General features: G+C 50.1%; 2 protein-coding genes across 4 annotated transcripts in view; both read right to left on the bottom strand.

The window, feature by feature from the left end:
- The window catches only part of TLN1 (talin 1), a 510560-nt gene that overhangs the window by 174160 nt on the left and 320892 nt on the right, over nt 1–15508 (bottom strand). For 2 of the 3 annotated variants that reach the window (XM_082266281.1, XM_082266279.1), the window contains exon 1: nt 1396–1490. The exons of the other annotated variant lie outside the window; for it this stretch is intronic. The gene's annotated coding sequence lies outside the window, so the exon portion shown is untranslated. Of the gene's footprint in view, nt 1–1395; nt 1491–15508 lie in introns of those variants that run through there. 3 annotated transcript variants of the gene reach the window in all.
- LOC309550973 (uncharacterized protein) overlaps nt 12322–15508 on the bottom strand; it is a gene marked incomplete at both ends in the record, with an annotated part of 360984 nt that continues 357797 nt past the window's right edge. Inside the window, one exon of the mRNA XM_082251390.1 lies at nt 12322–12764. Coding sequence (XP_082107516.1) covers nt 12322–12764 — 443 coding nt within the window. The remainder of the gene's footprint in view (nt 12765–15508) is intronic.

The raw sequence follows: 15508 nt of genomic DNA, 5'->3' as shown, positions 1-15508 counted from the left end.
TCGGTCAGTAATGGTCGGTATGAGGTGATATCGGTCAGTAATGGTCGGTATGAGGTGAGATCGGTCGGTATGAGGTGAGATCGGTCGGTATGTGGAGATATCTGTTACTATGTTATGCTATCAGTCAGTATGAGGTAATATCGGTCGGTATGAAGTGACATATCTGTCAGTATGAGGTGATATCGGTCAGTAATGGTCGGTATGAGGTGATATCGGTCGGTAATGGTCGGTATGAGGTGATATCGGTCAGTAATGGTCGGTATGAGGTGATATCGGTCAGTAATGGTCGGTATGAGGTGATATCGGTCAGTAATGGTCGGTATGAGGTGATATCGGTCGGTAATGGTCGGTATGAGGGGATATCGGTCGGTAATGGTCGGTATGAGGTGATATCTGTCAGTAATGGTCGGTATGAGGTGATATCGGTCGGTAATGGTCGGTATGAGGTGATATCGGTCGGTAATGGTCGGTATGAGGTGATATCGGTCAGTAATGGTCGGTATGAGGTGATATTGGTCGGAATGAGGTGATATCGGTCGGTAATGGTCGGTATGAGGTGATATCGGTCGGTATGAGGTGATATCGGTCGGTATGAGGTGATATCGGTCGGTATGAGGTGATATCGGTCGGTAATGGTCGGTATGAGGGGATATCGGTCGGTAATGGTCGGTATGAGGTGATATCGGTCAGTAATGGTCGGTATGAGGTGATATTGGTCGGTATGAGGTGATATTGGTCGGTATGAGGTGATATTGGTCGGTATGAGGTGATATCGGTCGGTATGAGGTGATATCGGTCAGTAATGGTCGGTATGAGGTGATATTGGTCGGTATGAGGTGATATCGGTCGGTATGAGGTGATATCGGTCGGTAATGGTCGGTATGAGGTGATATCGGTCGGTAATGGTCGGTATGAGGTGATATCGGTCGGTAATGGTCGGTATGAGGTGATATCGGTCGGTAATGGTCGGTATGAGGTGATATTGGTCAGTAATGGTCGGTATGAGGTGATATCGGTCGGTAATGGTCGGTATGAGGTGATATTGGTCGGTATGAGGTGATATCGGTCGGTAATGGTCGGTATGAGGTGATATCGGTCGGTAATGGTCGGTATGAGGTGATATTGGTCGGTATGAGGTGATATCCGTTACTATGTTATGCTATCAGTCAGTATGAGGTGATATCGGTCGGTATGAAGTGACATATCGGTCGGTATGAGAGAATATCGGTCGGTATCCGGTCGGGGGAAGTTGTGTGTCTGTGAGGTAAAAGTTTTGTCGGGACCCCCCCTCCCCCTCCCCGGTAAACACACCGCTCAGTCACACACATACACACACCGTACACCGGGGGAGGGGAGGAGTCAGACACACCGGAATCTCCCGGGACCCGCACTCACCGCTCTGCCGTCCTCTCCGGACTTCTCTCACTGCCGACCCCGCTCGGGATCCGCTCTTTAGCGCGTACCTACCGCCAGGGGCGCTCTTCCCGGACTTCCCCCGCCCACCGCCAGGGGCCGCTGTGTGCGCTCCCAGCTCTGCGGTGTGTGACTGCCAGGAGCAAACATGGCGGCGGAGGTTATAGCTGTGTGCTGAGTGTGAGGAGCTGCCAGGAGTAGACATGGCGGCACACCTGTACATAGAAGTAATGATATCTCCTCCTCCAGCACCAGGAAGGTATTATGGTGGGAAAAGTTAACAGAAGGGAACGTGAGGACTCCCTGCCCCCTACTAGGGTTGCCCCCCATCCCTTTATACCAGGAGAGATATTATTACACGGGATCTGAGGATGATATAATGCACAGAAGGTAATTACTGGGCGTTCTATCAGAATATCGCTACCTATCAGATTCTGCTACCGGAAGTGACGTACGGACAAGAACGACTTACTGTGCATGCGCCATGTGCTCCAACGTGGCCGCCGTGCGTTCCAACATGGCCGCTGTGCATTCCAACATGGCCGCTTTGTTCCAACATGGCCGCCGTGCGCTCCAACATGGCCGCCGTGCGCTCCAATAGGTTTCCTAATGTGACAGAACAGGAAGCTGCGGTGGACATCTTGCTACACCCAGACACGTCTTCAATATTCCATTTATCAGTAAACTCTCCTATCCGGAATCCCAGCCAATTGGGAACGGGGGACACCAATTACCAAATGTAAGTAGACATAGGACACACCCCCTGACACGCCCCTTAAAGGAGAATGATTTGTTTTAAACCTACAACTCTCCTATTCCTTTATATCGGATTTTGACATTGAGAAATGTAGAAATTGGATGAAAGGTTTAGCGCTGGAAGACGCCGGCACTATGACCGAATGGATCGCTGGGAGGGCGTACAATGACGTCTTCCCGTGTATGAGCAGCCTGAGAGCTCCCTGCGGAGTGTGATCAGAGAGTCCATGAGAATCACCTGATCCCGCCCCCTTACCACGTGATCAGCTCTCAGCCAATGACCGTGCCCCCAATGACAGCTGATCATGTAAAGGAAACAGCAGCTGTCAGTGTGAAGAGGAAAAACAAAAACGACAGCTGTCAGAGGGACATCGGTCCCGAAGAGGAAAGGATTTTGTGCCCACCAGTGCCACCTACCACTGCCCACTAGTGCTAATTACCAGTACCCACCAGCGCCATCTACCAGCACCACCTACCATTGCCCACCAGCGCCACCTACCAGTGCCCACCAGCGCCATCTACCAGCACCACCTACCATTGCCCACCAGCTCCATCTACCAGTGCTCACCAGTACCACCTACCAGTACCCACTAGTGCCAATTACCAGTACCCACCAGCGCCATCTACCAGCACCACCTACCATTGCCCACCAGCGCCATCTACCAGTGCCACCTAACAGTGCCAATCAGTGCCCCATCATAAGTGTCATCTACCAGTGCCATCTGCCAGTGCCAAGTACCAGTACCCACCAGCACCACCTACCAGTGCCATCTGCCAGTGCCCACTAGTGCCAACTACCAGTACCAATCAGTGCCCCATCATAAGTGTCACCTACCAGTGCCTATCGCTGCCACCCATCAATGCCACTTATTAGTGCCCATGAGTGTCGCTTATTAGTGCCCATCAGTGCTACCCATCAGTGCTCCCTTATCAGTGCCACCCATCAGTGCTGCCTTATCAGTGCCACCATATCAGTGCAGCCTATCAGTGCCGCCTTATCAGTGCAGCCTATCAGTGCCGCCTTATCAGTGCAGCCTATCAGGGCCCATCAGTGCCGACTCATCAGCGCACATCACTGAAGGTGAAAAATTACCTATTTGCAAAATTTTATAACAAGCTATAAAAACTGTTCTGTTTTTTGAAGGTTTTTAAAAAAAAAATCGGTCTTTTTTTGTTTGTTCAGCAAAAAATAACCCCCCCCCCCCCTAGAAGTGATTAAATACCACCAAAGGAAGATCTGTTTGTTTGAAAAAAAATTATAAAAATGTTATTTGGGTACAGTGTAGCATGACAGCGCAATTGTCATTCAAAGTACGACATCGCTGAAAGCTGAAAATTGGCCTGGGGAGGAAAGGGAGGGGAGTGCCCGTTATGGGGGGGGACAGGAAGGGGGAGGGGAGTGCCCGGTATGGGGGGGGGCAGGAAGGGGGAGGGGAGTGCCCTGTATGGGGGGGGGGAAAGGAAAGGGGAGGGTAGGGCCCGGTATGGGGGGGGGCTGGAAGGGGGAGGGGAGTGCCCAGTATGGGGGGGGCTGGAAGGGGGAGGGGAGTGCTCGGTATGGGGGGGGTGACCGGTAGGCAAGTGACCAAAGATACAAAGTGCATTTTATAAACAACTCTATAGATCAGAGCAACATGATGGAGAAATGAGGAGGATGGAGGGACAGTTGGGAGCTATGAATCAGTATGACATTTCTATTATTATTGTAATATAGCTAGGAACCTGCAGGTAGAAGGTGGCAACAGCCATCTTGGTACTCCCCGCACTGTTCAGTGACAGCCATCTTGGTACACCCCGCACTGTTCAGTGACAGCCATCTTGGTACACCCCGCACTGTTCAGTGACAGCCATCTTGGTACACCCCGCACTGTTCAGTGACAGCCATCTTGGTACACCCCGCACTGCTCAGCGACGGCCATCTTGGTACACCCCGCACTGCTCAGCAACATACTAATTATATAGTGAAATAGTCTAATCCAGTCTATAAGAAGAGTTTACTGCTAAAATAAATGTATCAAACTCCACCTCCCCGTCCTTCATCACACACCTCCTCCACCTCCCCGTCCTTCATCACACACCTCCTCCACCTCCCCGACCTTCATCACACACCTCCTCCACTTTCCCGACCTTCGTCACACACCTCCTCCACTTTCCCGACCTTCGTCACACACCTCCTCCACCTCCCCGTCCTTCGTCACACACCTCCTCCACCTCCCCGTCCTTCTTCACACACCTCCTCCACCTCCCCGAACTTCATCACACACCTCCTCCACCTCCCCGTCCTTCATCACACACCTCCTCCACCTCCCTGTCCATCATCACACACCTCCTCCACCTCCCCGTCCATCATCACACACCTCCTCCACCTCCCCGTCCATCATCACACACCTCCTCCACCTCCCCGTCCTTCATCACACATCTCCTCCACCTCCCCGACCTTCATCACACACCTCCTCCACCTCCCCGACCTTCATCACACACCTCCCCGACCTTCATCACACACCTCCTCCACCTCCCCGTCCTTCATCACACACCTCCTCCCCGTCTGTAACGACACCCCAAAGTATGAAAGGGGTTACAGTCGTTTAAGATAATCCGCTCCCGAACACCAGGACAGCTATCGACCACTCCAATCCGCCATACATGAAGCCCATACAAATAATCCCCCCCCCCCCCCAAGTACGAGACAAGGCTCCGTATTGAGGTCAAGTGAGAATAATTCTCTTCTTCTCATTTATTGAAAGAAACACAGCATTTATATACACTTTGAGAATACCACATGAACAATGACGGTGTAATTACATCCCTTAGTAGACAGCCAGGTGAGCTCATTAACATACTTATCAATAGTCTCAGACCCAATTAACATACTTTCCTATTTTAGACAAAAGCACTTAGTTAATCAGTAGACATTCTTTAGGAGGGGCTGCTGGAAACAATCCCCCCCCCTCTCTCTGCAGCTAATACACATTGATTAGCAGACATGGTGTCTCTCATAGTTCCTGGACGCCCAAATTAGGAGTTGCACTTCCTGTGCCTTACAGTGTATAGGAATAAGATAGATCTCCATATTTCCTGAGAGATATTGGTAATGCATATTACTGTCCCATTTGAAGTAGTCCAAACCATATTCTCAGTGTACACCACCCTCCCGGTCACCCTGCCTCCATAAAAGATGCAGGGTGACTTAAACATAACAAAGCCACACAAGGCTGGACATGGTGCCTCCCAACCTCTTTAAAGGAATTTGGGGTCCACAACCCCCATGCCCAAAGTGACTCCTGTCACACCGTCCTTCATCACACACCTCCTCCACCTCCCCGACCTTCATCACACACCTCCTCCACCTCCCCGACCTTCATCACACACCACCTCCACCTCCCCGACCTTCATCACACACCTCCTCCACCTCCCCTTCCTTCATCACACACCTCCTCCCCGACCTTCATCACACACCTCCTCCACCTCCCCGTCCTTCATCACACACCTCCTCCACCTCCCCGTCCTTCATCACACACCTCCTCCACCTCCCCGTCCTTCATCACACACCTCCTCCACCTCCCCGTCCTTCGTCACACACCTCCTCCACCTCCCCGACCTTCGTCACACACCTCCTCCACCTCCCCGTCCTTCGTCACACACCTCCTCCACCTCCCCGTCCTTCGTCACACACCTCCTCCACCTCCCCGTCCTTCGTCACAAACCTCCTCCACCTCCCCGTCCTTCGTCACACACCTCCTCCACCTCCCCATCCTTCATCACACACCTCCTCCACCTCCCCATTCTTCATCACACACCTCCTCCACCTCCCCGACCTTCATCACACACCTCCCCGACCTTCATCACACACCTCCTCCACCTCCCCGACCTTCATCACACACCTCCTCCACCTCCCCGTCCATCATCACACACCTCCTCCACCTCCCCGTCCATCATCACACACCTCCTCCACCTCCCCGTCCTTCATCACACATCTCCACCTCCCCGACCTTCATCACACACCTCCTCCACCTCCCCGACCTTCATCACACACCTCCCCGACCTTCATCACACACCTCCTCCACCTCCCCGTCCTTCATCACACACCTCCTCCCCGTCTGTAACGACACCCCAAAGTATGAAAGGGGTTACAGTCGTTTAAGATAATCCGCTCCCGAACACCAGGACAGCTATCGACCACTCCAATCCGCCATACATGAAGCCCATACAAATAATCCCCCCCCCCCCCCCAAGTACGAGACAAGGCTCCGTATTGAGGTCAAGTGAGAATAATTCTCTTCTTCTCATTTATTGAAAGAAACACAGCATTTATATACACTTTGAGAATACCACATGAACAATGACGGTGTAATTACATCCCTTAGTAGACAGCCAGGTGAGCTCATTAACATACTTATCAATAGTCTCAGACCCAATTAACATACTGTCCTATTTTAGACAAAAGCACTTAGTTAATCAGTAGACATTCTTTAGGAGGGGCTGCTGGAAACAATCCCCCCCTCTCTCTGCAGCTAATACACATTGATTAGCAGACATGGTGTCTCTCATAGTTCCTGGACGCCCAAATTAGGAGTTGCACTTCCTGTGCCTTACAGTGTATAGGAATAAGATAGATCTCCATATTTCCTGAGAGATACTGATAATGCATATTACTGTCCCATTTGAAGTAGTCCAAACCATATTCTCAGTGTACACCACCCTCCCGGTCACCCTGCCTCCATAAAAGATGCAGGGTGACTTAAACATAACAAAGCCACACAAGGCTGGACATGGTGCCTCCCAACCTCTTTAAAGGAATTTGGGGTCCACAACCCCCATGCCCAAAGTGACTCCTGTCACACCGTCCTTCATCACACACCTCCTCCACCTCCCCGACCTTCATCACACACCTCCTCCACCTCCCCGACCTTCATTACACACCTCCTCCACCTCCCCGACCTTCATCACACACCTCCTCCACCTCCCCGACCTTCATCACACACCTCCTCCACCTCCCCTTCCTTCATCACACACCTCCTCCCCGACCTTCATCACACACCTCCTCCACCTCCCCGTCCTTCATCACACACCTCCTCCACCTCCCCGTCCTTCATCACACACCTCCTCCACCTCCCCGTCCTTCATCACACACCTCCTCCACCTCCCCGTCCTTCGTCACACACCTCCTCCACCTCCCCGACCTTCGTCACACACCTCCTCCACCTCCCCGTCCTTCGTCACACACCTCCTCCACCTCCCCGTCCTTCGTCACACAGCTCCTCCACCTCCCCGTCCTTCGTCACAAACCTCCTCCACCTCCCCGTCCTTCGTCACACACCTCCTCCACCTCCCCATCCTTCATCACACACCTCCTCCACCTCCCCATTCTTCATCACACACCTCCTCCACCTCCCCGACCTTCATCACACACCTCCCCGACCTTCATCACACACCTCCTCCACCTCCCCGACCTTCATCACACACCTCCTCCACCTCCCCGTCCTTCATCACACACCTCCTCCAACTCCCCGTCCTTCATCACACACCTCCTCCACCTCCCTGTCCTTCATTACACACCTCCTTCACCTCCCCGTCCTTCATCACACACCTCCTCCACCTCCTCATCCTTCATCATTCTCCGCCTCCACCTCCTCATCCTTCATCACACTCCACCTCCCCGTCCTTCATCACACACATCGCCTCCATCTCCTCATCCTTCATCACACACCTCCTCCACCTCCCTGTCCTTCATCACACACCTCCTCCACCTCCTCCACCTCCCCGTCCTTCATCACACACCTCCTCTACCTCCCCGTCCTTCATCACACACCACCTCCACCTCCTATTCCTTCATCGCGCACCTCCCCGTCCTTCATCACACACTACCTCCACCTCCCCGTCCTTCATCACACACCGCCTCCACCTCCCCGTCCTTCATCACACACCCCCTCCTGCTACCCGTCCTTCATCACACACCTATTCCATCTCCCCATCCTTCATCACACACCTCCTCCACCTCCCCGTCCATCATCACACACCTCCTCCTGCTACCCATCCTTCATCACACACCTCCTCCACCTACCCCTCCTTCATCACACACCGCCTCCACCTTCCCGTCCTTCATCACACACCTCCTCCTGCTACCCGTCCTTCATCACACACCTCCTCCACCTCCCCGTCCATCATCACACACCTCCTCCTACCTGTCCTTCATCACACACCTCCTCCACCTCCCCGTCCTTCATCACACACCAACTCCCCATCCTTCATCACACTCCATCTCCCCGTCCTTCATCACACACCTCCTCCCAGTTCTTCATCACACACCTCCTCCCAACTCCCAAATCTTCATTACACACCACCTCCTCATCCTTCATCACACATCGCCTCCACCTCCTCATCCCTTCATCACACACACCGTCTCTACCTCCTCATCCTTCATCACACACCGCCTCCCCCTCCTCATCCTTCATCACACATCGCCTCCTCTTCCTTAATCACACACCACCTCCTCATCCTTCATCACACACCGCCTCCACCTCCTCATCCTTCATCACACACACTGCCTCTACCTCCTCATCCTTCATCACACACCGCCTCCACCTCCTCATTCTTCATCACACACCGCCTCCCCCTCCTCATCCTTCATCACACATCGCCTCCTCATCCTTCATCACACACCACCTCCCCATCCTTCATCACACACCTCCTCCACCTCCCCGTCCATCATCACACACCTCCTCCTGCTACCCATCCTTCATCACACACCTCCTCCACCTACCCCTCCTTCATCACACACCGCCTCCACCTTCCCGTCCTTCATCACACACCTCCTCCTGCTACCCGTCCTTCATCACACACCTCCTCCACCTCCCCGTCCATCATCACACACCTCCTCCTACCTGTCCTTCATCACACACCTCCTCCACCTCCCCGTCCTTCATCACACACCAACTCCTCATCCTTCATCACACTCCATCTCCCCGTCCTTCATCACACACCTCCTCCCAGTTCTTCATCACACACCTCCTCCCAACTCCCAAATCTTCATTACACACCACCTCCTCATCCTTCATCATACACCGCCTCCACCTCCTCATCCTTCATCACACCGCCTCCACCTCCTCATCCTTCATCACACATCGCCTCCACCTCCTCATCCCTTCATCACACACACCGTCTCCACCTCCTCATCCTTCATCACACACCGCCTCCCCCTCCTCATCCTTCATCACACATCGCCTCCTCATCCTTCATCACACACCACCTCCTCATCCTTCATCACACACCGCCTCCACCTCCTCATCCTTTATCACACACACTGCCTCTACCTCCTCACCCTTCATCACACACCGCCTCCACCTCCTCATTCTTCATGACATATCGCCTCCACCTCCTCATCCTTCATCACACACGCCATCTCCACCTCCTCATCCTTCATCACACACCACCTCCCCCTCCTCATCCTTCATCACACATCGCCTCCACCTCCTTATCCTTCATCACACACCGCCTCCACCGCCTCATCCTTCATCACACACACTGCCTCTACCTCCTCATCCTTCATCACACACCGCCTCCCCCTCCTCATCCTTCATCACACACCGCCTCCATCTTCCCAACCTAGATCACACACTGCCTCTACCTCCTCATCCTTCATCACACACCGCCTCCACCTCCTCATCCTTCATCATATACACTGCCTCTACCTCCTCATCCTTCATCACACACCGCCTCCACCTCCTCATTCTTCATCACACATCGCCTCCACCTCCTCATCCTTCATCACACACACGCCGCCTCCACCTCCTCATCCTTCATCACACACCGCCTCCACCTCCTGTTCCTTCATCACACGCCACCTCCGTCTCCTCATCCTTCATCACACACACCACCTCCATCTCCTCATCCTTCATCACACACCGCCTCCACCTCCTCTTCCTTCATCACACGCCACCTCCGTCTCCTCATCCATCATCACACACCACCTCCGTCTCCTCATCCTTCATCACACACCACCTCCGTCTCCTCATCCATCATCACACACCACCTCCGTCTCCTCATCCTTCATCACACACCACCTCCGTCTCCTCATCCATCATCACACACCACCTCCGTCTCCTCATCCTTCATCACACACCACCTCCGTCTCCTCATCCTTCATCACACACACCACCTCCCCCTCCTCATCCTTCATCACACACACCACCTCCATCTCCTCATCCTTCATCACACGCCGCCTCCACTTCCTTGACCTCGATCATACACCGCCTCCACCTCTCTGACCTTCATCACACACCTCCTCCACCTCTCTGACATTCATCACACACCTCCTCCACCTCTCTGACATTCATCACACACCTCCTCCACCTCTCTGACATTCATCACACACCTCCTCCACCTCTCTGACATTCATCACACACACTGCATCCACCTCCCCGACCTTCATCACACACACTGCATCCACCTCCCCGACCTCTCCAATACTCATATCTGTAGGTTTCGGTGCCTCGCTCTCTCACATACAGGAAGTTCCCGGTGACACATCGCCTCTCATTTCTGTACAATGTGGTTTTCTGTTCAACATGAGAGCCGGGATCACACCTTCTGCTGGTATGTCGCCTGTGACTGCAACTCACCCTCTGAGTATAGGGATCACCTTCCTCTGAGTATACGGATCACTTTATTCTGAGTATACGGATCACTTTATTCTGAGTATACGGATCACTTTATTCTGAGTATACGGATCACCTTCTGAGTATACAGATCTCCTTCTTCTGAGTATACGGATCAATTTATTCTGAGTATACAGATCTCCTTCTTCTGAGTATACGGATCAATTTATTCTGAGTATACGGATCAATTTATTCTGAGTATACGGATCACTTTATTCGGAGTATACGGATCACTTTTTTCTGAGTAAATAGAACCCCAGTGCTGAGTCTGGGCTCCTGACAGCCATCATTCCATCATTTAGTCCTGTATCCAGAGAAAAAGCTTATTCATTGCTGACCATAATCCCGTCCTGACAAAGTCCCTATTATATATAATCCGGACTATAATCCCGTCCTGACAAAGTCCCTATAATATATAATCCAGAATATAATCCCGTAATAACACAATCCAGACTATAATCTGTGCTGTTAAAATCTGGTTTATAATCTCGTCCTGATAACAGACAGGGACAAGGCGTGGACACCATGTCTCTTTCCTGAGTGTCTCTTTCCTGAGTGTCTCCTTCCTGAGTGTCTCTTTCCTGAGTTTCTCCTTCCTGAGTGTCTCTTTCCTGAGTTTCTCCTTCCTGAGTGTCTCTTTCCTGAGTGTCTCTTTCCTGAGTGTCTCTTTCCTGAGTGTCTCCTTCCTGAGTGTCTCCTTCCTGAGTGTCTCCTTCCTGAGTGTCTCCTTCCTGAGCTTCCCGCCTAACACTACACAATGAAACCAGCGTGTAGAACCGTGAACGCTGCTCTGATAAAACTCGTGCATGTATTCCCACCACTACTACTGGTGTGACTCCCATTCAGCAAAGCTCAGAGAACAATGCCTAATAGGATGATGCTACTGTTCCCATAGACGTGAGGCTATCAGCAGGGGAAAGAGCCATGTTGTTTCCACTATGGTGATCAGGCACAGTAGAGAGACATGAGCGTGTATACCTTCATAGAGGCAGATAGATATCAAAATGACTCCGCACCACAATACACATAGATCTCTACCAGCAAACAGATCCACGCATGGAGTGTTCGCCGGCGGAGATGTCTATGTAGAGCGAACGCGTCTACAGATCTAAGGGAAGGTTTTCACTGCCAGTAGTCTTTCCTCAATGCTGGTTCCCCCGTACACGCTCTAATTAGCGCATTGCAAGCAAACCGACAACAGGAGCCATAAAGACAATCTAAATAAAACACATCCTGAAATCATCCACACTCTTTGTCATATGCTCCCATGTGTCCCTCAATGAATCTTGATCTTCTTCTTCCAAATAAACAGAAAAGCTCTTCTCATACATAAAAAAATCAATTTCAAAAAGTTAAAAAGAAAGATAACGGAATCAGTTTTGACATGTAGACTCAAAAGAAAATGAATGTTGACACGTTGGTTCCGTTCTTCGGGAGGTGACTCAGAGGGAGGACATGAGGTGGTGGGTCATATTGATCATTGGTTGGTTTGGAATCCTCAGCATCTGGTGCATGGGTTGGATTTCAGGGAATCTCGTCTCGGCAAAAAGGAAAAAGCAAAAAGAATGCAGTTGTCTGCTCGGGCTTTGGTGACTCGATCGATCAGACAACAGGAAAACCCCACCACTGCATATAGAAGGAATAGAAACAAAAACAACATAAGTATATATACTCCTATTTCCTTCAACCAAGATCCAATGGAGAACAAGAAATCCCCAAAACCTCCCAAAGCTTTAAAAGGATTCCAACCTTCAGCTATAGCTCTGGCTCTGCCTTGCAGGGAAGTAACCTTATCCATATGGGCCTGAATCTTGTCACTGGTATCTGCTACCCATGTACAACAGTCTTCTCCCCCCTTGGAAGTTAACAGATAATCAAGTGCCATCTTTTCCTGCAGTACAAGAGTCTTCATTGGTCGTTGTTCCTGAGTAATCTCCCTTACTGGCTCAGCAGTCTCATTGAACATCTCATCCACAATGGACAAGAAATTGTTCAATTGCTTCATAAATTCAATCCCCCACCCTGTCCAAGCTGGGAACCATGCCCAGGCCTGGTCGTGGTTGGAGAACAGTTCCCTGCTGTCCTTGTCGTCCTTGTCACCAGCAGATCCTCATGATCGGCTGAAATGTAGGATGTACAAGCTTTACTAAAGCACATGAACCTCTCGCATTAGGGGGAATTATATTATTATTATATATATTATAAGCGGCAGAACCACATAAGAAATACCAAGGACCTGTCAGAACCCTACAGGAAGAATTTCTCTGATGGTCACGGCCACTAAGTAGTGTCATAATAGACTGGGGGATTTCTCCCTCAGTCTGCACATCACACCCTTCCTTCCAGCAGTTATAATCTGGTCTATTGGTGTCATTAAAGAGACCAGGGGTTTCATTGGTAAGATTGACTGTTATACCTTTCTCACAAGCGATAGATCCTACAAATCTATTCCTGTAACAGAACCGCGACCCACACTGTGCTTGTGGGCTTCTGTCCGTATACGGCTTCCTCCAGTCTTGAACATATATATCAAATATTCCAGCCGCCCTCATACAAAACCAGCCGACACCTTAGCTTGTACAAGTTCTAGGACCTTCTCCTTTATTGAACAGTTTCACACTCAATATATACAGCATGGACACCCCCCCCCCAATCAAATTACCACCCCAGGTCAGGTGGGCCTGATTACATTATCATATGCAGATGAAATTGTATACAGAAATATAATTACCCTGAAATAATTATCTAAAGGACAACCAATACAAACCGTATTCTATTTTTCTACCAGTAACTAATAGATGACAGTGATTCAATCAACCTGAGCCAATTAACTAGCAGACCGCCGTCCTCAAGCTCCTGAAATACAATACACATTATCATAAGTGTAAACACAGAACCCCCAGTAGATAACAGGAGGTGAGTAATTCAACATAATCCACAATGTGTGGAAGACAGGTGGTTGAGCTGATGATATTAGCATCCGCTATGAGTCTGACTGTCTTGGGGAGACATGGACTTTAATCCAAAGTAACATTACTCCAAGGGCCTCACATATAGTGTCTGTCTTTCATTCCCAGTGATGGTGAGTACCGTCACAATTCCCTTTACCAAAACCAAGGTGGAAGCACATCAGTGGATTACCTAGTTGTCCCGATATTCATACTAGATTAGATAGCAAAGAACAGGAGCCAGAGCTAACATTAAAACTATAACTGATGTTACCCTCTAGGAATGCTTCATTAAGTTCTATAGACAAGAGTCTCCTGGTCGTCTTTGCAAGTTTCTCATATTTCTTCATACCAATACGAACGTCATATAAAGCATGAACTGCCGCCATTGCTGGGGTGTAATGGCTCGGTGGAGATTTAAAGCAAATCCAGCAATTGGTCCTGTTCTCTGTCTTAGCTAGTTGGAGATGCATTTTAAACAATAGGTTGGGATGCGTTTCATCGTCACCCTTGCTAAAATACACTAAGCTAAGAATATAAATAGAACCAATATTACTCATTCTTTTATGTAATTAAGCAGCTTCTAGCAGTGGCTGGTGTACACCCAGTTGTTGCGTCCCTCAAGTCTTAACCACTTACCGCATATCAACGTACCGGTTCGTCGGTACACATTTTACGGGGTTATACCGGGATTTGAAGCCGACGGTCGGCTTTCCGTCGGTAACGACCGATGCAGCTCGGGAGCCGCTCAATCGTTACCCGGGGGGCGGGAGGGGACGTCCCCCCCCCCTCCTGCCGCCTTCCGTGGCCACGTCCGCCGGCTGGATGGAGTCCCGATGAATGCCGGAAACGGCATTGATCGGGTCTCCGATGACGTAACCTGGAGGCGGCGTCAATGACGTCACTTCCGGGTTACTGTGCTGCAAAAGGCGGCAGATTTGAAAAACAGCTGTATGCAAAAATGCAGTTTTCGGCGTTTTGCATACAGGGAAGTGTAGTGGAGGGGTCTAGGGTCTTTTAGACCCTCGATCCCTCCATAAAGTGTACCTGTCACTACATATTGGTGTCACAAGGGATGTTTACATTGCTTGTGACAGCAATAAAAGTGATCAGATTTATTTTTTTTTTTAAAAAACCTGTAATAAAGTTAAAAAAAAAGAAAAAATAAATAGGAAAAAAAAAAAATTTAGATGTCCCCGTCACCGTTAGCTCGCGCACAAAAAAAAACGTATACGCAAGTCGAGTCGCGAATGAAATCGCTGTTCAAACCACACATGTGAGGTATCACCGCGATCGCCAGAGCGTGGACAATAATTTAAAAAAAAGAGCTACACTCTAACTCTAAACTGGTAACCGCTAAATAAATTTAAAGCGTCGCAGATTGAGATCTCTATTGACCGTGACATCATCTTTCACAATATACAAAAGAAATGGGCTAACTTTACTGTTTAGTATTTTTTAAATGCAGTGAAATTTGATTTTTCTAATTTTTTCCAAAAAAGACCGCTGCGCAAATACCGCATGACAAAAATTTTTGCAATGACCGACATTTTATTCTCCAGAGTCTTTACTAAAAAAATATATATAATGTTTGGAGGTTCTAAGTAGTTTTCTAGGAAAAAATACTGGTTTTAACTTGTAAACTAAAAGTGTCCGAAATAGGGCTGGGGCTTAAGTGGTTAAGGAAGTCGGCATTGTCAGTTGAACCTGGAATGGCCCGGTGTATCTTTGGTTCTA

The sequence above is a fragment of the Pelophylax lessonae genome (assembly GCF_965119305.1).
Source record: "Pelophylax lessonae genome assembly, chromosome: 1".
Classification (NCBI taxonomy): domain Eukaryota; kingdom Metazoa; phylum Chordata; class Amphibia; order Anura; family Ranidae; genus Pelophylax; species Pelophylax lessonae.
The sequence above is the reverse complement of the archived record's forward strand: the minus strand, read 5'-3'. Positions and strand labels throughout refer to the sequence as shown.